We start from the raw sequence: 23,919 nt of genomic DNA on the forward strand, positions 1-23,919 counted from the left end.
TAAAGCCAAGCTGCTTGATTATGACTGATATAAGTCTCCAAGCAGAGCTTCATATTGGATTTAGTCTTTGTGGGATTTGATCTGTGTGTTGAGATCCAGCTCTTTAGGAATTTCATTGATGCTGGAATTCCAGGCTTTTCAAACTGAGCCCTGGTGTGGTAAAGCTAATGCTGACACTTGTACGCAGACAAGCAGTAGAGTAGTGTGTATAAAGCTTGGTCGGGGGAGGCTGGGTATCTCTCTGTCCTCCTCTTTGACATGACCAGTCTTTGTGAGGGGGAAAAAAAAAGCCCTTCCCTTGAAGGCCATATCCCTCCTCTCATAGTTCATGCTGCTTTAAGGGCACTGACTGGGCTGAGCGCTACCTCCCTAAAATACACCCTCCCCCTCGTTGTCCTAATCGGAGGGGTGGATCTATGTGTTTTGTTGCTTGTCAAAAACAATCACTCTTCGGGCCATTACAGTTGCTGCACGTCCTCCTTTAATTGGTGTAACGCACGGAGGAATGAAAGCGAGGGCGGCCCACAAAAGCCGGCTAGTGAATGAGAACCGACTCGCACTGAACTGCTCTTCAGGGCAAAAAAAGTTCAGAGTTGGCAGCTAACAAGGAGTTGTAGGGGGGTCTTTCATTCAGCGATATCACTGGCGAAACTGTCAGCAACCAACCTTAAAAATGTTTTTGCATCATGTTGGATAAAAGTTAACATTTTGTTTCTGTCATGTGTAATTAATAAAAAAAAGATAATGTTTCTGTCATGTGTAATTAATAAAAAAAGATAAATATTGCATGGCTATATCTAAATAGAGCTCTTAAAGGTGCACTATAAGTGATTTTTTCTTCTTTAAAAAAAGTTTGACAAATAAATGAATAGTATTTTATATATATATATTTTATATAAATATATACAGTGCCCTCCACAAATATTGGCACCCTTAGTAAATATGAGCAAAGGTGGCTGTGAAAAAAAATCTGCATTGTTTATCTTTTTGATCTTTCATTCAAAAAAATTCACAAAATTCTAACCTATTATTGAAGGAAAAGAATTGAAAATGGGGGGAAAAGCTCATTATGAAATAAATGTTTTTCTCCAATACATGTTTGCCACAATTATTGGCATCCCTAGAAATTCTTCTGAGTAAAATATCTCTGAAGTATATTCCCATTCACATTTTTTAGCACACCAGAGTGATCATGAACATGAAATTGTGCAGCCGTGACTTCCTGTTCCACAGGAGTACAAATATGTGTAAACACAAAGGCCAAATCCCCTTTATCATTCATCACAGTGAGAAAAAACAAATAATATAGTTCTGATGTGCAGCAAAAGATCGTTGAGCTTCACAAAATAGAAAATGGGAATAAGAAAAAAGCTAACGCATTGAAAATCCCCATTTCCACTATCAGGGAAATAATTAAGAAGTTTCAATCAACTAAAGATGTTCCAAATCTGCCTGGAAGAGGACGTGTGTCTAAATCGTCCTAATGCGTGGTGAGGAGGAAAGTTTGAGTGGCCAAAGACTCTTCAAGGATCACAGCTGAAGAATTGCAGAAATTAGTTGAGTCTTGAGTCTCAGAAAGCCTAAAAAAAATTATCAAACAACACCTACATCCCCACAAGTTGTTTGGGAGGGTTTCAATAAAAATCCTTCTTTGCACATCCAAAAACAAACTCCAGCATATTCAGTTGTCAGACAAGACTGAAACTTCAAGTGGGACCGGCTTCTGTGGTCAGATGAAACTAAAAAAAAAAGAGCTTTTTGGCAGCAAACCCACCAGATGGGTTTGGCGCACACATGGATTAAAAGTACCCCATGCCTACAGTTAAATATGCTGCTGGATCTTTAATGTCGTGGGCCTATTTTTCTGCTGGAGGTCCTGGACATCTTGTTCAGATACATGGCATGATGGATTCTATCAAATAGATAAAAATCAAAACCTGACCACTTCTGCTAGAAATCCAATAATGGGCAGTGGTTGGATCGTCCATCAGGACAATGAGCCAAAACAAACATCAAACACAAAAATGTCTCACTGAGTACAAAATGAAGCTTCTGCCATGGCCATCCCAGTTCCCTGACCTGAAACCTAAAGTAGGGTGACCATATGCACCATTCTCCCAGGACGTGTCCTGTCCAGGATTTCTAAATTGCCAAAAATGGCCCTTGCCTCTTTAATTGTGAAAGTGGTCATATCGATGTGCCCCCAGAACACTATTTACAAAAAGTAGGTCTGTGTGAGGTCTGTGCAAGCCACTGTTCTTATTGACATTCTTCATGCAATGCATTAAAATGTTGTCGTATTTGCAATGCTTTGACCTTTCTCTGTAGATCCAGCCTTCTTGCAAGCCACGATCGGTCGATTATGTATAATGCATGCTATTAGTCAACTCATCAGGCATTATAGAAGAAGACTCAGAGCTGTTATCTTGGGAAAAGGACATTGCAATAATTGGGTGCCAATAATTGTGGCCAACATGAACTGGAGAAAAACATTTATTTCATAATGAGCTTTTCCACCCATTTTCAATTATTTTCCTTCAATGAAAGGTTAGAATTTTATGAATTTTTTGAATGAAAGATCAAAAAGATAAACAATGCAGATTTATTTTCACAGCCGCCTTTGCTCATATTTACTAAGGGTGCCAATATTTGTGGAGGACACTGTATGTACTTATATTTATTTTAAAGGGATAGTTCACCCAAAAATGAAAATTTGATGTTTATCTGCTTACCCCCAGTGCATCCAAGATGCAGTTAAAAATCATAATTTGCATTCGACTGAAGAAAAAAAGTCACCTACATCTTGGATGCACTGGGGGTAAGCAGATAAACATCAAATTTTCATTTTTGGGTGAACTATCCCTTTAAATCATGCAGATGAGATATCGGTAGCCTAATAAAAGTGGCTTTATAATACATGAAGCAGGTCTCCTAATGGAGGCAGCCATTTTGAGATCAATACAACTCGCTTTATTAATCTCCATTATTGGACACTTTTTTATTATTGCAGATAGTACAATTACAATAAGGCAATACAAAATTATTGGACACTTTCATTTATAAAAAAAAATAAAAAATAATTGCTGACTTTTGCTTTTTGGTGCATCCAGGCCTGTAGGTATCAATATAAGTCCAAGACAACACAATGCAAATTATAAGTCTTAGACGCAACAAAAAACAACTGAGTGAACCTTTAAAACATTCTGTTAAAATGTCAATGCTGTTTAAGTCCACTTAGTAAGCACTCTAAACTGTTGTAACTAACTATTTTTCCCCACAGAAAGCTCACTCAACCGCCCCCTTCTTCTTCTTCGCTCGGCCTGTGCTGGAGGTTGTCAGTAGAGTTTTATATCCAGTTCGCTGGAGCTGAAAGAAGTCAGCATCGTGTCTTGTTATGAAACAAGACGTTCTTGCCTCCCGCTCCGGGTGAACGATTCCTGGGGTGACTTGCGTGGAGCGATGGCCTCGCCATGGCGCTCCACAGAGGCGACCAACAGTGAGGAAGTCAATGCGCCATTGTGTATCGAGCTCGTCGGCTACATGTTTGGTAATTATCCCGCCTGTTTGTTGGAGACTTGGATCTGTGAGCCAAGCGGGCCAACAGAGCACAACACCATCAACAAAGATTAACTTCTTCTGACATGTCTAGTTGAGGGAGACAACATCAAAACGTCATTGATTAGTGCTGCCAATCAGTTCTGCAACAGCAATTTAGTACATTTTTGGTAGTAAAACAGCAAAATCCACAATCTTTTCATGGGGTGCATAACAAAATCACAAATACTATGTGCTATTTGAGAAGTTATATTATTTAGAGAAAGTTTAGACATTAATTATTGAGTGGATGTTTCAACAATCTCAGAAAAAATATAGAAAATCCACCAACAAATAAGAATACTCTTCTTTAGAAATAAGTCTCTCAAATAAATCACCTATACAAAACTTGTTATATACACACACACACACAACAAAAATTTTAGGTTAAGTGTTTTACAAATAGCTCTAGTATTATGATCATTAATCATTGTGCTTTTTTTCAGCTAACATGGCATAAACCATGTCATCTAATGTTAGACTGAATATATATAGTAACCCATAAACACTCACAGGATACTTCATTACACCTGCTCAACTGTTTGTTACCACAAATATCTAATCAGCCAATCACATGGCAGCAACTCATTGCATTTCGGCTGATATACTGTCGAGATGATCTGCTGATATTCAAAATGTGAAGTTCAAGAAAGGTGATTTAAGTGACTTTGAACATGGCATGGTTGTTTGAGCCAGACAAGCTGGTCTGAGTATTTCAGAAACTGCTGATCTACTGGGTTTTTTTCCGCACAACCATCTCTGGGGTTTACAGAGAATGGTCCGAAAAGGAGAAAATATCCAGTGAGTGGCAGTTCTGTGAGCGAAAATGCCTTTTTGATCCCAGAGATGAGAGGAGAATGGTCAGTTTGAGGTGATGTAAAGGCAACAGTAACTCAAATAACCACTCGTTACAACCGAGATCTGCAGAAGAGCATCTCTGAATGCACAACAAGCAGATGGGCTACAGCAGCAGAAGACACACCGGTTGCCACTACTGTCATCTAAGAACAGGAAACTGAGGCTACTTTTGCATGGGTTCACCAAAATTAGACAATAGAAGATTGTAAAAACATTGCCTGATTAGTCTTGGTTTGTGCTATGATATGGTCAGAATTAACAACATGAAAGCATGGATCCATCCTGCCTGGTATCTTGTATTAATGGTGTTTAAACACTACAACCTTTTGCTGACCATGTCCATACCTTTCTTACTACAGTGTACCAATCTTCTGATGCAGGATAACGCACCATGTCACAAAGCTCAAATCATCTCAAACTGGTTTCTTGAACATGGCAATGAGTTCACGATACTCAAGTGGCCTCAACAGTCACCAGATCTCAATCCAATAGAGCACCTTATTTGGGATGTTGTGGAATGGGAGATGTGCATTCATGTGCAGTGTAGCCGAAAAATCTGCAGCAACTGTGTGATGCTGTCATGTCAAGACCAAAATCTCTGAAGAATGTTTCCAGCACCTTGTTGAATCTATGCTATGAAGATTTAAGGCAGTTCTGAAGGCAACCTTTACTAGCAAGTTGTATAAAGTGGCCGGCGAGCTATGTTACCCTTTTAATAGTAGCATTTACTTTGTTTCTAACTCGACAATTCTGGTCATTTATGGTCATTAGCTGGTCCAAACTGATCTAGATGATGGATCAGCTTGGACTGTCAGCGGTAGGGTTGTAACGGTATGAGATTTCCACGGTATGATAACCGTCTGAGTAAATATCATGGTTTCACGGTATCACGGTATACGGTATTAAAGAATTAATTTTTTTATTTATATCATCAATTAAAATGACCAATAAATTTATTAAAATGTTTGTTTTCTCTATTCAGATTTCAGTAATCAAAAACAACCAAACATTTAATAAATGATTATGGATTAGAACATGAACAACTTGTATTAATAATTAAAATTCAGAAATTCTGCCTTGACTAATTCTTCTGGCTTTTTTTTTTTAATACAAATATTATCAAAACGATGAAAATGAAATTAACTTTTTTTTTATTATTTTGAGAAGTACATTCTATTTAACAATCATAATAAATTTCAGTCAATTTCTTCGAGTTAAAAAGCGGTCTTTTATTTTGACGGGATGTTGTGAAGAGCTTTGAGTTTCAGTGTATTTGACAATGTTTTTTTCTCAAATAAAATGATGAAATGCTCATTAAGCGCTATCTCAGAGCAACCTTGGATATGTTTGTGTTCATGTCCTCTGATAACGAGACGGCAAACACTAAAAATCAAATAAGAGCGTCGCACATACTTGAGTAGGCTATGTAGTACAGGAAACGGCGCAGCTCATTCACGCGGACTGACACGCAAAACAAACAGATTTATACAGCCGTCTTTTTGCGCTATAAAATTCACAGACCCCGCCTAGACCATGTCACGATTTTATTTATTGTACAGCTCTGCTTTCGTTTTATTATTCCAACAAATCGCGCGTTTTTACCTGACATCGCTGCGTTATACTGTAACTGTACATTCCATTTTCATGACTGGATTCCGGGATTCCCTCTCCATCACGCATATCGACCTAAGCTATAAACGGAACATAGGCTACCTGCATCTACACGGATGGTGTTCTCGAATATAGGTGAACATGTTCGATGCGTTTCCTCCTTTTGCAGGTAGGCCTACTTTGCCCCCACGTTGTTTTTGGATATCTACACTCGAGGACAGCCCCGCGTTTGTTTTTCTATATCTACAGTATTCCCATAATGCAAATTGTAACTTATTTTTCAACGGGGCATAGAGATTAGAGATAGCAACTTCTGTCTCTGACATTGCTGTATGTGTGGAGCAAGTTTAGAGTGTAGTGAAGAAGAAAGTTGTTGTCTATGCGCAAGTGAAATTCTGCGTCTTATTTATTTATTTATTTATTTATTTATTTATTTTTACAATACCGTAAATAAGCAAATGTACACGATATGATAATCGTACGTGTTCATACCGTCATACCGGTATATCGTTACAACCCTAGTCAGCGGTTGGGGTTGAGATTGACCTGGAAGAACATTGATGAACCATGTTCCACCTTGACTGCCAGGCTGATATGAGTTTATTATTATTACACTATAAAAACAACCCAAGTTGGGTTGAAAATGGACAAACCCAGCGATTGGGTTGTTTTAACCCAACTGTTGGGTTAAATGTTTGCCCAACCTGCTGGGTAGTTTTATTTAACTCAACTATTGTTTGAAAATGACTATGGCTGACTTAAAATGAATCTAAAATGAAATTAAAATGTTCATTTATTAAACATATTAATAAATGTTAATTTTCCAGATATTTTGGGTTCATTTTAAGTAAGCAATACTGTCATTTTTAAACAATAGTTAAGTAAAACTACCCAGCAGGTTGGGCAAACATTTAACCCAACTGCTGGGTTTGTCCATTTTCAACCCAACTTGGGTTGTTTTTAACCCAGCATTTTTTAGAGTGTACAGCAGGGACATAGACCTAAATCTAATACCAATTTTGTTACTTTTTTTTTTTTAGTTTTAAAAAATGCTATATGGGGTTTAGGTTATTTTTTAGTTCTGCAGCAAACACAAATTCTATACATGCAAGACCAGCCCATATGACCCACTTGGAAAAAAACAGTGAATTATAACTATTCAAAAGTCTGTCATACAGAAATTATGTTAAATATTGTTGTGATAAATTTATGTTTGAGAGGGTTGAGAGTCATGACATCACTACAAACAACAACAATATTAAAAAAAAACTATAAAGTTTTATCACATATCCATTTCAGAGCCTATCAAAATTATTTTCCCACTTCATACTTTAAATAAAACAACTGTGCATTTCTTTTAAATGTCCAAATCTTAATAGTGTTTTTTATAGTTATTTTATAGGACCATTTATAGCATGCGAATTAGTGAGGTCCTGATATTCACGTTTAACGAGAAAGTTAGTTGTAATTAATTAGGCTGCAGGACTCTCTAAGCTATTTAGAAGCATATGTTCATTGAACATTGAGAGCGCGTTTCTCCTGTCCAAGGGCTATTCTCCTGTCCAGCTCTTCTCAGCTCACATTGCCTCTCAGAGGGCAGAATAGCCCAAGCCTTGATCCTCGTCAGTTGTCATCCCCAGTTCGGGCCACTTTGGCCGCTGCTAGTGGGGAAGTCAGGCCTAATCCCTGGAAGGAATCAGGGCAAAAGAAAAGCAACAATAACCAAGTCAACCGTAAAAAATGAAAGCGAAATCTCTATTATCAGCCCCAACATTTCCCAGCGATGCAGTGAAATCGGGCTGGTTTGTCATTCGAGTCAGACACCGGGGGGAGAATCTGGGGTCGCATTGGGTTCGTAGACTCACACGACGTTTAGAGAGCAATATTTCGGCGAAAGGGGGCCTCGCATTTGCAAAATCCCCCTCACATCCCGCCATAAGCATTAAATGCAGTCTGACTTTATGTTGTATAGGCAACGCAAAACAAGAAAAGAGGCACAGTTCTCGCATAAAAGAACGCGGTTTTGGGGGATTAGGGACGGCCCAAAGGATGGAGAATAACTTCTGCATAACTTTACAGCTCCTCTCTCTCCAGGTTTAGAGCTCACAGTCTTTAGTTAACCCTTAACTGGTCTCTGTATAGTCAGTCTCACGAATTAAGCCAATGTAAAGTTATTAAAGCGTGATTACCATGCAGATATACGGCATATAATGAGACCAAACCTATTTTTTTTTTTTTTTTTTTTTAGCCTGCATAAAATATTTAGCCTATATTTTATCAAGACAAATAATAATAAAAAAATAATCAATTGCCAACATCATTGCCATCAAATCCCCATTTAGGCCTAGCTGTGTAGCTGTATAGGCTAATCTAAAAGTTTTATTTGGATGCCAAATTTTTTAAACGCCTTAATTGGAATAACAAAATAATGAATCTCGGGTTAATGTCATCACGATCGCATCCCTCTGTGCAGGCACCATTTCCTTCACACATGATTGTGAGGATCAGATGACCCATGAAATCAATGTCTCTTGTAGTTTCTTAAAAAAAAAACTGCTTTTCGTTTTAAAAATTCATTAGGATAATCTTGAGCCACACACTTTTATCATTTTCAAAATTTAAGCCAAGTTATCCAGGCTCATCCCTTTGCTTAAGAGCTCTCCAGTCGATGAAGATGCTTCACTTAGGCAGCCTAATTAGTGATTTTTGTCCTCGCTCAATTGCCTCTGTCTCCGTTGTGCATTCAAATGAAGTCCTTAATGCACATTGTAGGCCTACTTGTATAAAAACCTGATTAGTTTCCTACTGATCAATAATCCGTATTTATTTCAGGGCATGTGAGGATTAAAAAAATAGATGTAACCTAGTTATTTTCACTGCAAACGTCCTTGGTATCACTATGATTTTGTGCTTGCAAACCGCTAAAATCAGCTGACTTGGGTGACTTGGATCATCCAATTTAAGGCTATCACAATAACAATGCTGCAGTAGTGGAGAGCTAATGCCACAATCCACGACATGAAACCTGCGAATTTACCCTCAGACATCAGCGCACGCAGTAGAATAGCCCTTAATGCGAGGCATTCTGAGTCCCCCATTTCCATCAGGCTCTCATGACTGCAGAATTGCCGCGGACTGCAAGTTATCAAGAGGCACTAATTTCACATTAAAGACCATTGACTGCAGTGGCTTGATTCGAGGGTTTGCGACAATTAACACAATCAGAATCGGAGCCCAGATCGTTTACCTTGACTCCGTAATTATTTTTTTGGCCGCGCGCGCTAACACATTGGCAAAATTGCACGCGGTGTCAAAAACCGAGAAGAGAGAGGATGCAGCGCGCGTTCTTATAAACCCACTGTCTCCAAACACACAGAGAGTAAAATAATGACACAAAAAAGAATACAGTTAGGGTGCTTAATTCAGATTTGTTGTTTTATCATGCGGACCTTTTAAAATTGATTCCTACACTCAAAAAAAAAAAAAAAAAAAAAAAAAAAAAAAAAAAAATGCTGGGTTAAAAACAACCCAAGTTGGGTTGTAAACAGACAAACCCAACGGTTGGGTTAAATGGTTGCCCGCCACGTGCTGAGCAGTTTTATTTAACCCAACTTAAAAATTACTTTATGGCTAGCTTAAAATTATTTCAAAATAGGTTGGAAATTAAAAATTAGACTCATAATTACTAGAGGCAACAATAATAATCAAAAGGTGGACATTTATTAATAAGCAATTTAATATATGTTTATTGTTTAGCCTAATTATTATTCATCAAAGTTATTAATACACTCTAAAAAATGCTGGTTTAAGAACAACCCAAGTTGGGTTAAATATGGACAAACCCAGTGGTTGGGTTAAATGTTTGCCCAATGTGCTGGGTAGTTTTATTTAACTCAACTATTGTTTAAAAATGACTATATGGCTGGCTTAAAATTAGCCCAAAATATGTTGGAAATTAAAAATCAGACACATAATTACTAGAGGCCACAATAATAATCAAAAGATGAACATTTATTAATAAGCAATTTAATAAATGTGTATTATTGAATTATTATTAATTAAACATATTAATAAATGTTATTTTCCAACCTATTTTGGGTTCATTTTAAGTGATCAATAAAGTAATTTTTAAACATTAGTTGAGTTAAATAAAACTACCCAGCAGGTTGGGTTTAAAATTCAACCCAACAGCTGGGTCAAAACAACCCAATCGCTGGGTTTGTCCATTTTTAACCCAACTTGGGTTGTTTTTAACCCAGCATTTTTTTTAGTGTACATTTTCATTTATTAAACATATTAATAAATGTTCCAACATATTTTGGGTTCATTGTAAGCAAGCAATACAGTACTTTTTAAACAATAGTTGAGTTAAAGGGTTAGTTCACCCAAAAATAAAAAAAAATTCTGTATTTATACTTACCCTCATGCCATTCCACACCCGTAAGACCTTTGTTAATCTTCGGATCGCAAATTAAGATATTTTTGTTGAAATCCGATGGCTCCGTGAGGCCTGCATAGAGAGCAATGACATTTCCTCTCTCAAGATCCATTAATGTACTAAAAACATATTTAAATAAGTGCATGTGAGTACAGTGGTTCAATATTAATATTATGTGAGGGTGAGTAATAAATGACATTATTTTCATTTTTGGGTGAACTAACCCTTTAAATAAAATTACCCAGCACGTTGCGGGCAAACATTTAACCCAACCACTGGGTTTGTCCATTTTCAACCCAACTTGGGTTGTTTTTAACCCAGTATTTTTTAGTGTATTAGTGGGTAATAATTAAAATAATGTGTGTATGACCAAAAACCAACGAAAAGTCCCAAATTGCGCCATATATTTTCCTAACTACTGAGAATTCAGTATAAGAATCCAAATAAGCTAAATACAGTAAATAAAAAGTAAAAATGTATATTTCATAAAACAAATGGGCATCACACATGTAGGCCTATGTCATGTTAATGGAAGAGGTATCACTGAACTAAATTTATTCAGCTCTTTCTGTAACAGGCTACTTGATTCAACTGTGAAATGGGAATCTAAATTAAAGCAAATAGTTTATTTTAAATAATAAACTGTACAGACACAAAACAACGGAAAATTGCTGAAACTCTACTTCTTTCAATTTCACCTGTCATTTAAAATCCCGTCCATCGCGAGATTACCCTAGTCATGTGACCAATACGTAGAAAGGGAAGAAAACAGGAAGCTGTGCGGAGTCTGGCAAAGCAACAGCGTTCTGTATTTGGAGTCAAAAAAGATATGGATTTGTTAACGAAATGTACATTTGTGGTATCATGCTTATTTGCAGGATGGATGATTACATTAATTACCGGTGCGAATTGTTTGGTTTACCCATCGGAAACGAGTGTCGATGGTGCAATAAAGCTTCCATCAGCAGTCATTCCTGTATCACAGGCAAGCCGTTTGGGATTCTTCTCCTCTCTTAGTCTTTCATCTACGTTTCCAGAAGACTTGGAAGTGAACGAGTATTGTATTGAACTGCTTCATATCTACGGTCAACGCTACGTGACTTACGCGAACTGTCTGGTGTCTTATGCACGACCTGTCAAAATCTGTCAGAACTGTTATACTTACTTCTACAATCTAAATGAAATCTATAACAATATATCATCTGACAAAGTAAGTGCTCATTGCAAGTTTTATTTCCTCTAATTGTCCTTCTATAACACTAAATGTGCCTTATAAATGGTTTGAAGGTTGTTTGACAGGATTCCTACCCGCTGGTCACATGCACTCATGTCTCGTGATTGTGTGTGTTCAGTGTGTTTCAACAAGCCTGACTCACATTGATTCCGGATTTTTTTGTTAACGTGCTTATTTTAAGTTATTTTAAAATAATTCAAGTCCATTTGAATAGTTACACATCATTATCATCTTCTTATTGCACCTTTTAAACTGAACAAGATGCCAGTACATATATTTTGATTAACACATATGCTGGTTTGTGGATATTTTTGTCATTGTACACACACTGTTATTATAAAATCAGTTATGGCCTGCAGATGTAGAAGTTAATGCTTAATAACTTATGTGATTATGTGTTTTTCTCATAGCTGGGCCCTGGAAATGTCAGTTGCCATGACAGTCTGATGCGTTCTGATAGGTTAATGTTGCTCTATACCCTCTACAACAAAATAGAGGAGATCTGGACATCAGCAGAATGCGAGCGTAAGTAACATAACCTGAAACATTGTAGGTTCAACTGAAACAGGCTTTTGGTTGGATCCTGCCCTTTACGCATGTTTCTTTCATTTTCAATGTTTAACTAAATTATATACTTATCACCACTTGCAATGTTAAAAAAAATAATTTTTGATTAATGTTATGATTTGTTTGTATTTAATTTTATTTATTAAAATTTTTAAAATTCAAATATTTTTCCCTCATTAGAATGTCTGACTGGAGATCCAGCGGCTCTCTCCAATGGTACTGTGAACTTCATGGCCACTCTTAATCAGTCACTCACCTGCTTTGAGCAATATCAGGTAATATCAAATGATGCACTTATATCGACATAAGCTCAGTTAAAACAAATCCTTGAGTTTGAGAGTATCCTGTTCTCTAAACAGACAAACCACTCAGAACTGTGCAAAGACTGCAAAGCCTCATACAAAAGGTTGAACGAGCTCTATGGTAGAATGGAGAAAAACCAAACACTCTGCATTGATATAGAAGACGCAGTAAGTACGCACTAATATACACAAACACAAAAACAGTCCAGAAGCTATTAGTAAATGAAGTTTTACAATGTGGAAGTTTGGGAGAAATGTGAAACGGCACCCTCTATAGCCCAACATCTGTACAACTAAAGTCTGGAATACACTACACTGTGTAGGCTACCCATTTTTGCCCCAGTTAGCAGTCTGGACAAATCAACGCTAATTGAGTCTGCACATATTGGGAAGTCAGAGTTGATGATTCCATCCAGTTGGAAGATATTGAACATGTTTGATATTTTGAGCTGATTTTAGAACACATGAAGACGTCAGATGCAAAAGCTTCTAAGTGCCGTCTGGAATTTTCTTCTAAAATGAGCATATTTATCAAGCTCATATGTTTGTTTTCAATTACTCACTTTAATGGCAATGAAAAAGACCTATTAATTGCCATTAAAGTGGAATTACTGAACCTAAACATACGAGCTTGATAAAAATGCTTAAGTTAGAAGAAAATTTCAGACGGCACTTAGAGTCTTTTGCATTTGAAGTCTTCACATGTGTTTTCATTTTTCAAGCCTCTCCTAGCAATGAAGTGAATGTTTCTGTAGCTGTGTGCCAATTCCTAGGCTGCATCCTTCGAAGTCTGCGAAGGTCGAACCGAGCGTTGTTAATTGGGATGGTCTAGCCTATGGAGGATTGCTCTTGTTGCCTAGCTACAGTGACAGCTGCCATTGATGAGTGCAAGTAACTTTTGTACTGTACTTTTTTGAAAGTTATATTAAACTGTCTGAAAACAAAACAGGGTTTACAACCTGACAAAAGGCCTGTACACACCAGGATGAATATCGCGCACGATTATCGCCGACGTTTAACGCCTTGTGACTAAACAAAGGGCGTCAATGTGAGTGTGCACACCAACGTGAAAAACGCGAGGCGTAAAAGCGTCATTTTTTAAAATGCCTCAGGTTCGTTTTTTTGGTTTGACGCTCCGCATTAAAAACTGGCAGTCCAATGTTCACATGCCTGGAGATGCTGAAGTTACAGTAAAACATGACTTGGTGGCGCTCAAGCACAAAACGGTGCTGCGAGCACACAGTGATACCAAGACATACCAAGATATATATAATGTGGCATTTTATATCTGCATTTTTATCTTCTTTAACTTTTTATCAATATCATAAATATGTCTATTTGCACTAACGTTAAGCACAAGCGCCACATGCTGTCAGGGAGTGAATTTGCACGTCCACTCTGTGCATCGCCAGTGAAAATCGCTTGGGTATGAACACAAAAAACGTCTCAAAAAAATGATAAACGCGTGCAATATTCGTCCCAGTGTGTACAGGCCTTAAATCTCTTCACCTTGGTCCATTTATGTACATAATAAAGAGTATAAACCAGAGGACTTCAACCCTGCTCCTGGGGACCCACTGACCTGCAGAGTTTAGCTCCAACCCTAATCAAACCGAAATCCAAAAACCAGTCAGTATCTGGTGTGACCACCATTTGCCTCACACAGTGCAACACATCTCCTTCACATAGAGTTGATCAGGTTGTTGATTGTGGCCTGTGGAATGTTGAATGTCCACTCCTCTTCAATGGCTGTGCGAAGTTGCTGGATATTGGCAGGAACTGGAACGCGCTGTTGTATACGCCGATCCAGAGCATCCCAAACATGCTCAATGGTTGACATGTCCGGTGAGTATGCTGGCCATGCAAGAACTGGGATGTTTTTCAGCTTCCAGGAATTGTGTACAGATCTTTGCAACACGGGGCCGTGCATTATCATGCTGCAACATGAGGTGATGGCCATGGATGAAAAAAAACTTGCGACATCTGTGGCATTGTACTGTGTGATAAAACTGCACATTTTAGAGTGGCTTTTTATTGTGGCCAGCCTAAGGCACACCTGTGCAATAATCATGCTGTCTAATCAGCATCTTGATATGCCACATCTGTGAGGTGGATGGATTATCTCGGCAAAGGAGAAGTGCTCACTAACACAGATTTAGACAGATTTGTGAACAATATTTGAGAGAAATAGGCCTTTTATGCACATAGAAAAAGTCTTAGATCTTTGAGTTCAGCTCATGAAAAATGGGGGCAAAAACAAAAGTGTTGCGTTTATAATTTTGTTCAGTGTAGTTAGTAAGTTGTTAAGTTTAGGTATTAGGTAGGATTTAATAGCCAATAAATAGGATGCATTTGTAGGTTGCATTCAAAGGAGCCTTCGAATTGGGACAGCCTTTATCGCGCCGCTGTGACGCATTTGGCCTATGAATGCAGCTTTCGAAGGATGCAGCCTCTGAATTGGGGCGCAGCTTGTGGGAGTTTTTGTTGTGTTTGGGACACCTTGAAAGTTTGGTAGTGTATGATGCCAAGTTTTCCTATGTAATAATTTACAAAGTCGGCAAATGTATAATACCTAGTGTTTTAAAATATGTTCAGATTTTAAAAGTCATGTAGAGTATTACAGCCTTCATAAACAGTAGCATTTCACTAGCAACTCCAAGGTCATAGGTTTGATTCCCATAAAAATGCATAATAAAATTCATTGTATTTTGCTCTGGATAAAATAGTCCAACGCTATCTCATGACCAATTCGTATGTATTTTACGAGGTGTCTAATTCGTACGACCTCATTCGTATGAATTCATATGATTTATCTAAACCCTAGTGACGGGTAGGTTTAGGGGTAGTTCATTTGTACGAATTCATACGAATTCAACTCGTAAAATATGTACGAGTTAGCAAAAAACATACGAATTCATACGAGTGAGGTTGTACATACGAATTGCCGTGAGATACGTTTGAATAGTCTGCCAAATTCAGTAATGTAATATAACACACTGATCCAACAAAGTAAAAAAAAATATATATATTTTTTTGGGGGACATTGTGATGCAGCCTTAATGGTAGCAGAAACAGATTGGAGCTATTAGAAATTGTGAAACCAATTACCTCACTTATTTCTCAGGTGAGTGTTTGTTTGTTTGCTTGGTTTTTATTGTATTTATGTGTTATTTGTATTTTTGTAATTGAGTTTTTGCCTCAGATGCTGACACGGAATTAAATAAAATTATACTATTACTACAATTTCTCAGATGAACATGACACGGCGGTTGTGGAGTAAAAACTATGGTTGCTCGGTCCCTCGGGAAGAGACGGTGGCTGTCATCGCAGTGTCCAGCTTCATGCTCTTCCTCCCCATCATCTTCTACTTAAGCAGCTTCCTGCACTCGGAACAAAAGAAACGCAAGCTCATACACCGTGAGTAACTTGCCTAGTCGTGCAAATTGTCTCTGCAGAACGTTCAAGGAAAAGGACAGAGGTGTTCGACAGTTTTACAGTCAATTACTTTCAGACAGTATTTGCCTCAGACATAGATCACTACTTGTAGCATCTTGTAGCACACAAACTGTGTTCTTAATGTTCTGAGCAATCTCCTGCATCTCCTGCCAGTCTGGTTTAATCTATTCCTTCATCTTGATCCACAGCCAAAAGAGCCAAGTCCAGCAGCAGCCTAATGAATATCCAAGACAAATTCAGCTGAGTGGAGATGAGGCAAGGAAGAGAGGGCACACATCTTTGGTTCACCTCTGCTGATAAACCAACAGACACTTTTAGCATGGATGGATGGGGTTCATGTCTTCTGATCATTCTCTTATTCTATTTAAGAAGGTTTTTTGTTTTGTTTTGCACTATTTGTCATTTGCACTACTAATTTAAATACGGCGCTTGTTTTTTTGTTTTTTTTTCTTGTTAAAAAAGATCATTTCTGCTTTTTTTCAGAGAGGATCAGTGAGCATTTCAATAATTACAAAGGATGTTGGTATTAAACTATTGTATTTAAGGTATGAAAGAGATGTGATCCCGAGAAGAGGGAGCTCTTTATCTTTTACATGATACTTATTATGCTGCATTTTTACTGCACTAAGAGAGAATGTTACATTTTATACTCTCTATTTTCCTAGGTAGTAACGAATGCGCACAAACACACACACACACACACACACACACACACACATATTACATGGCGATGGTACCACTTCTAGAAGCACTCCATGTGCATTAGAGAATGGTCTTGTAACAAATACTTTATTCAGGGTCAAAGGTGTATGCAGTGAGTAGAGGAGAAAAGTAAAGGATGGAAGAGGCAACATGAAGCCTTTTAGCTGGTCCATGTGCTTGTTTGATTTGCTTTTTATTTTACAATGAAGTTGCCATAGTCTTTACCTCATTGCATGGTTAGATACTGTCATTGAAATGTTTGATGAACACAGGAAACTAATTAATCTAAAGAGTTAGGCATGGAATAAGAAAGTTGAATTGATAATGATATTGATTTATTTCCTCAGCTCACATGTTGCCCATTGCTGAGAGCGTTATATGATGTAAAGTGAAAGCTATAAGAAAACCCCTTGCATACTTTTGCAGTTGAGAAATAGTTTTCAATCCACTGGTTTCCTCATACCTCTATTAAAATATGTTAATTGTGCTTAACTCCTAAAGCCTTCCTTGGTGGGATTGACAGGCTCGTTGTTTTCATGGTTACGTAGACTTTCCTTGGATTACAAAGCGCCTGTTTCCCCAGTCATTAGCAGCTAATCTAAATGTAGGATAAAGTTACTTGGCCGAATAATCGTAACAACACATCCGTTTAAGCTGCATTGGCTTTTTGGTCTTATGGAGCCGAGCCATTGCCTATCACACTGCCCGTTAAGCGCATTTTGCTTGATTTGTCCAATCATATGATCGTACAGGAAGATGTGGGGAAAAATAGCCTTTTCATACGCGCTCATGAGTGCAATGTCTAACAAGAATGACAGCTTTCATCCCTGCAATGCCATTATCCGTTAAGCATTGGTGAAAGTCATTATTCCTGACCTGACTGCCAAATGTAGCAACCCAGGCGAATTTTATGGCCACGTGTTCGACGAACTGACGCAAAAGCTGAAATACCTTTTGAGATGTGTGACCCTAGAGAGAATGGTGGACAATACAAGATTATCCCTCATCACGTTTTGCCCCCATAAGAATCAGAGCAGTGACTTTGGACCTTAAGCAATGAGCCTGTTAAGAAATAACCTTAAGCCTGAAACTCAGCAGGGGGGTTGAAATCTAACAAACACTGAATGTTGCTGCTGCGTTTTGTTTAAAAGTTGCCATTAGGATTTTGGATGACCTGTCATTATAAATGAAATCATTCTTGTCTGTTGATGATTGCTTTGTTTGTGCTCGTAAGAAGAATTTGTATACTAACAAAATGTCTTATATTTTCACCTTTTTGTAAAGCTGTCATTTTATTTTATTAATAAAAAGACATCATTCTAAATGTTTATTGTATATTTATTGTTCATATGTATAATTTACATAGCACAGCAATGTATGTAGTAATGTGAATCGAGTTCCTTATCACCCCTCTGGCTTGTTTCCAAGCACCATAATCTACTCCAAGGAGCTTTAATTGGAATTGACTAAGAAAATAATTCTTTGTTAATTCATTTGTGTGTGTGTGTGTGTGTGTGTGTGTGTGTGTGTGTGCATTTTTGAGACATATCAGGACACAAATTTGTATAATGACATGGGTATGACAAAGGTATTACAAGGTGAGGGTGACTTTACCCCATGTCCCCATTTTTCAAAAGGCTTATAAATCATACAGAATGAGTTTTTTTTTTGAGAAAGTAAAAATGTGCACAGTTTCCTGTGATGGGTAGGTTTAGGTGTAGGGCGATCGAAAATACAGTTTGTACAGTATAAAAACCATCACACCTATGGAATGTCCCCACAATTCACAAAAACAAACCTGTGTGTGTAAAATGTAATATGTAAAATGTTGATTCCATGTCTGTCACCCTCTGCATTTTAATTATTAAAATGTTTTTGAAAGAAATATGACATTGACAGTGGTAAGTCATCATAATGTGTTATTTTGTTTCTTGTTTGTTAAAATGAGTACAAATTAGATAAAATACTGCAAAACAACATTTAATTACATATAGGCCTACTGTAGGTCAAGTTTTATGTTGGACAAATAATCATCTGATGTTTTAGAACAAGAAAAAACATGCATGATTTCATCAACTAGCTGATAAAACCATTGTATAATAGTAATATCTACACAACTATTAGTACATAATAATTATATCTGGGATATAAGTGAAATATTGTGAATTTATCACAAATTAGGTTCACTTATCAAATTTGTGTCTCTGTCTGATTTGTATCTCTGGTTCCTTCATCTATATAAATCTGCTCTGTCTTCCATCACACATATAGAATTCTTATTTTGTTGAACTTGCAAACCTAACTGCCTGAAGAGCTCTCATGATTCTCATTTGCTCTGACATGCACTGTGAGCTGTAAGGTCTTATATAGACAGGTGTGTGGCTTTCCTAATCAAGTCCAATCAGTATAATCAAACACAGCTGGACTCAAATGAAGGTGTTGAGCCATCTCAAGGATGATCAGAAGAAATGGACAGCACCTGAGTTAAATATATGAGTGTCACAGCAAAGGGTCTGAATACTTAGGACCATGTGATATTTCCGTTTTTCTTTTTTAATAAATCTGCACAAATTTCTCAAAAATTCTGTGTTTTTCTGTCAATATGGGGTGCTGTGTGTACATTAATGAGGAAAAAAAATTAACTTAAATGATTTTAGCAAATGGCTGCAATATAACAAAGAGTGAAAAATTTAAGGGGGTCTGAATACTTTCCGTACCCACTGTAGCTAAAGCTGAATATGGTGCTTTGTTGAAGAAATATACCTGTATAATTAGAGACCTCTCACTTAAGAGCCAGCGTGTGTTACTGAATGAAAGGGGCCATTATGACCTCATAAGGGTCAAAGTCTGAAGATCATGGGATTATGGTATTATGATAGATTATATAGAATCACTTCATCACAGTGGTCATTTAGCACCGCCGATGGCTGCAGAGCTCTCCATTCTAGCCTCCGTTTGCCACTGATCATTCTTAAATGCTTCACCCCATTACAAAGGTCATATGAGAGGTCAGCTGGAGGAGACATCGCAGATGCTGATTGGTGTGTCAGAAACCTAAGGTGGATGACTTCTGTTCCCTGTAGCTTCTTTTAATAAGACAATGGGATCACAGTCGGCAAGGCTTACACAGACCCAGGGGGTCTGGCAGAATAAGAGCTTTTGAATAAGGGGCTATGGCATAAGGGCAGAAACATCTGACCCTGTTGGGCACCCTTGCCCACTCATCTCTGAGTACAGTGCATCACCCATCAGCTGGATAAGACGGCTATAAAGCCTCTTGAGGAAAATAATAGACAAGATTTCAGGGAGGCAATAGGTGGCCACTGTGGTGCATTCAAGGCTATTTCTAAAATGGGTAAGGCATCTGAATTGCTCAGTATAACGTAACAGAAAGCACAGAATAAAATAAATCATTTGTTCCACTTATAAGCCTATATATTCATATTCATGATGTTACGCACTGAACTCAAGATGCTAATATTTTTTTGCTAATGATTGTTTGCTCCTTAAATTTCGTATTCTTACTAAGCAATGTTACTTATATATTATCTTAAAACTTCTAAGAATCTACGAAAGAAAACTGCATTAAAATTAACAAAATATTCAGCAACAAGACGAGCCCTGCAAAAATATCACAGTAATATTAAACATTTCCACCCTGGCGAACTGTCTGATAGTAGCGACGCCACGTCTGATTGCTGAACGCCTAATAAATGTTTAGGGTCAATCTTTTACTTTTGGTTTCAAACGATTAGCCAACAAATGCATTGGGACCATGAACACAAATATTAAATATTATGAACATGATATTTATTTTACAATTACTACTAGTAATTGTAAAATAACTAAATATCTATTAATCCTAACAGTAAAAGTTTTGAAATAACCATGACCTTCATTGAGGCTATGTAATATATTTGGGCACGAAACAAAACTAATTCCTTAATTTCCATGCAACTTGTCATGGTTGATTTTTATAGAGATTTATGGCCTTATAGTGCATAACCTCCATGTAATAATGTGTAAATTAAGATGAGGGTTGTGACCTACACAATTACTCCCTGCATATTTAACTCCGTCTGATTAATGCAGGACGGTAAGAGCATCTCTCAAGTCTGAAGTAAGCAGTCTCATCACTGTAGCTCTTATTTGTTATTTTGTGCTGCCATCATCATTCAGGTCAATGGGATTGAAGAGGAAATGGCAAAGGTTATTGAGGAGGGTTTGAGCATGATCACTTCCTTTCGTTTTTACTCTGTCACACATATCAACACAGGCACACTTGATGTCTTTTGAAAATTATGTGGAATTTATTAACAGCTGAACCATATTTAAACCATAATGATTCTATCTACATAATATAGAGATGAATCATAAATCAGATTGTATTACTCTGGTGCCATCTATCGATGGAATGTGATTTTATTGAATTATAGATTGACACGAGATATGTTTTCTTCATGCCATCACTGCTGGAAAACACACACACACACACACACACACACACACACACACACACACACACACACACACACACACACACACACACACACACACACACACACACACACACACACACACACACATTAGGCCAGACTACGTCGGTTTGCTGGTTTTTAGGCTGGTCAGTTTATTGGTTTTGGCTGGTCACTCTCGGAGACCAGCATCTATTCTAAACTAGCAGAATGCCTTAAACCAGAAAACACTGCTAACTATCTTGGATTGATTTAAGATATGGTCAGACTAGCTGATTGGTTAGTCACAATAGTATCAAATGAAGAAAATGAATCACATTCCGAAGGAAAAGTTCTAAATCCATCAGGTATATCAATGACGTATTTGATGGATTTGCCATAAGAGGGCGACATTGTATCAGTAGCCGCGTTTCCACTATTGTGCCTGGCCAAAAGCGAGCGTGCTATTGCGTACCTGGTCCAGTCGCGTTTCCATTGTCACTCCCGGGGCTTGGTCGTGCCTCTCTTCGGTGCCTACGGGTTTTGGGCCCGTCGAATAGCTTGGTACAAAGCGGGCCAACTGGCTTGAGGTGTGAACAAAGGCGGAATTTATCTGAGGCAGGAGACGGTTCAGCACCGATGCTCATTTCCCATGTTTCCATATCAGGCTACTAGCTAACCTCAATATTTAAGACATAATAAGCAATTTTCAGTTTAAAACACACTTCCAGACACCAGCGAGTGTTTGAAATAATAAATAAATAAATTACTTTAAAAAAAAAGCTGAGGCCGGAAAGCATGGCGCTGGAAACATGTATTGCTTTTTTATTAGCAGACAGTTATGATGCTGAAGATTTCTTATTTTTCAAGAAAAATGCGACTCGCAAACGTCGGAAAGCCAGGTAAATAAAAAGTGTATTCTATATATTTGCTGATGTTGCTTCATTTAGTAAAGTAATTAATTATGCGCCTTTAATAATGCGCCATTTATTACAGCTTGCAACTGTTTGTTATATTCATTCTGTTTTCCAGCCTGTTGAAAATCCATCTCAATCTGGTAATGTTTCAAACCTGGTCGCTCTCCATTTGCTGGCTGACTTTCTACAATGTTCTAAAAAGCAGCTTGACTGCTGGTTGAGGATCACCAGCTAATGATGACCAGCAACCAAAAAGCTAATTAAAAAACTGATTAAAATTATTATTGATATTATTTATATCTCAACAGAATGAAGCTGAAAACTGAACAAAGTGATAATCTGCAAAGGTAAGATGAGCCACACAGAATTTGAATGAAAGAAAGTTGACGTCAAGACATCTTTATAATGAAATGTTAGATAAATGCTCTAACATTATTCTTTTTCAGAGAGAAAGAAAGAGAAGTATTCAATACCGTGCTGCAAAGCTTGACAATCAGCGAGTTTAAGAGTCACTTCCAGCTGACGCCAACTCAAACTGAGGTACATAAGTTAAAACTGTTCTTACTTCTTTTGCTAATCTCATTTGTATTTTGTAAACAAATTATTCTTTTCTTTTTGTGTTCGTAGGAGTTGGTACGGCTGCTGGCACCCTGTAAATGGACTGCCATTAGGCAAGAGGGATGGACAGTGTGGCATGCGGTGCTTGCTGCTCTATGGGCTCTTTCTACCCAAGAGTCGTATCACAGTGTGGCAAACCGCTTCCACATCACAGAATCACTCATTCGTGATCAGCTGGATGAATTCTGCACCCTTATTACCAGCAGTTTGACTAATGAAATTCACTGGCCTCAGGGGGAGGAAGCAGAAATGTCTGTGCTGGGGTTCTTTTCTACCGTAGGGTTACCAGATACTCTCTGTGTAGTAGGAACGGGTTCCATTCCTATTGAGAAGCCTACCGATGTGCCAGATCCAGAGGTATACAGAGATGCGGAGGGGTTGTATTATATAAAACTCATGGCTTTTTGCAACCACAAGGGTCGTTTTACCTATGTGACTGCAGAGCACCCTAGAAACTGGCATAACTCAAGAGTACTGTTGGCTACAGAGATTGGCAAGGCATTGCAGGAAGACCCCGTGGCTCTCCTACATGGCAAGCACATCATAGGTGATTCCACCTTCCCACTTTCAGAGCACTTCCTGACCCCGTTCCCTGATTACGGAACAGTCGGACAGAAAAAAGTAAGTTATAACAAGAAAGTGCAGTCATCTCTTGCAGTGGTGCAAGGCTCAATCCATACCCTGAGATCTCGTTTTCAAAGGCTCCGGTGTCTGCAGAACAATTCCAGTTGTCAAACTAGCATAGCTGTGAAGGCCTGCTGTATTTTATACAACACGTTCCTAGAAACGTATAATGTGCCAGTGGACTGCGTGGTAGATGACATATCCCAAAAACCTTTCCATGAACTACCATATGGACACTCTGGAAGCCTTGGTGGAATATCTAAAAGACAAGACATTGCAGCCTTACTTGGGCGAACCACTAAAAAAAGAAAATGTATGTTCAATTAGAAAATGATTTTCAGTTTTGCATATGATAATGGATGCAATAGGGTATGTTGAAATGTCTTACTTTAAATCGTAAGGTAAACAAGTCAAAAATCACAGTAATTTTTTGTTATATGCACTACTGTGTTGGAGCGATATGTCAAAATCGTTATATTTAATAAAAAAAATGTTTGTCTAATAAAACCGTATTCTTTTTTTAAGGGTCTAAAGTTTTTATCTG

General features: G+C 37.8%; 2 protein-coding genes across 3 annotated transcripts; both read left to right on the plus strand.

Moving 5' to 3' along the window:
- Positions 1–11,268: 11,268 nt before the first annotated feature.
- On the plus strand, positions 11,269–18,603 carry ostm1 (osteoclastogenesis associated transmembrane protein 1). The gene is made up of 6 exons (XM_067384027.1): positions 11,269–11,711; positions 12,146–12,260; positions 12,483–12,577; positions 12,662–12,772; positions 15,856–16,021; positions 16,249–18,603. Exons 1-6 carry the CDS (start codon positions 11,331–11,333, stop codon positions 16,302–16,304), a joined length of 924 nt encoding a protein of 307 aa, XP_067240128.1. The 5' UTR covers positions 11,269–11,330; the 3' UTR covers positions 16,305–18,603.
- Positions 18,604–21,805: 3,202 nt separating this feature from the next.
- si:ch73-257c13.2 (uncharacterized) lies at positions 21,806–23,787 on the plus strand. Of its 2 annotated transcripts, none has more exons than XM_067383080.1 (4): positions 21,806–22,118; positions 22,249–22,480; positions 22,580–22,673; positions 22,761–23,787. In XM_067383080.1, the coding sequence occupies exons 2-4, from the start codon at positions 22,443–22,445 to the stop codon at positions 23,700–23,702; spliced, it is 1,074 nt and encodes a 357-aa protein (XP_067239181.1). In that variant the 5' UTR covers positions 21,806–22,118; positions 22,249–22,442; the 3' UTR covers positions 23,703–23,787. The 2 variants fall into 2 exon arrangements, with proteins under 2 accessions (XP_067239181.1, XP_067239180.1); XM_067383079.1 differs by having other exon boundaries at positions 22,442–22,480.
- The last annotated feature ends 132 nt before the right edge of the window (positions 23,788–23,919 follow it).

This window comes from Chanodichthys erythropterus, chromosome 4 (genome assembly GCF_024489055.1).
Source record: "Chanodichthys erythropterus isolate Z2021 chromosome 4, ASM2448905v1, whole genome shotgun sequence".
NCBI lineage: Eukaryota > Metazoa > Chordata > Actinopteri > Cypriniformes > Xenocyprididae > Chanodichthys > Chanodichthys erythropterus.

Excerpts from the sequence above, each read along its gene's own strand:
- ostm1 (XM_067384027.1), top strand. The coding sequence starts at position 11,331 with ATGGATTTGTTAACGAAATGTACATTTGTGGTATCATGCTTATTTGCA. Across the intron at positions 12,261-12,482 it reads GACATCAGCAGAATGCGAGC|AATGTCTGACTGGAGATCCA; the intron begins GTAAGTAACATA and ends TTCCCTCATTAG. Across the intron at positions 16,022-16,248 it reads GAAACGCAAGCTCATACACC|CCAAAAGAGCCAAGTCCAGC; the intron begins GTGAGTAACTTG and ends CTTGATCCACAG.
- si:ch73-257c13.2 (XM_067383079.1), top strand. The coding sequence starts at position 22,015 with ATGGCGCTGGAAACATGTATTGCTTTTTTATTAGCAGACAGTTATGAT. Across the intron at positions 22,481-22,579 it reads CAAAGTGATAATCTGCAAAG|AGAGAAAGAAAGAGAAGTAT; the intron begins GTAAGATGAGCC and ends ATTCTTTTTCAG. Across the intron at positions 22,674-22,760 it reads TGACGCCAACTCAAACTGAG|GAGTTGGTACGGCTGCTGGC; the intron begins GTACATAAGTTA and ends TTGTGTTCGTAG.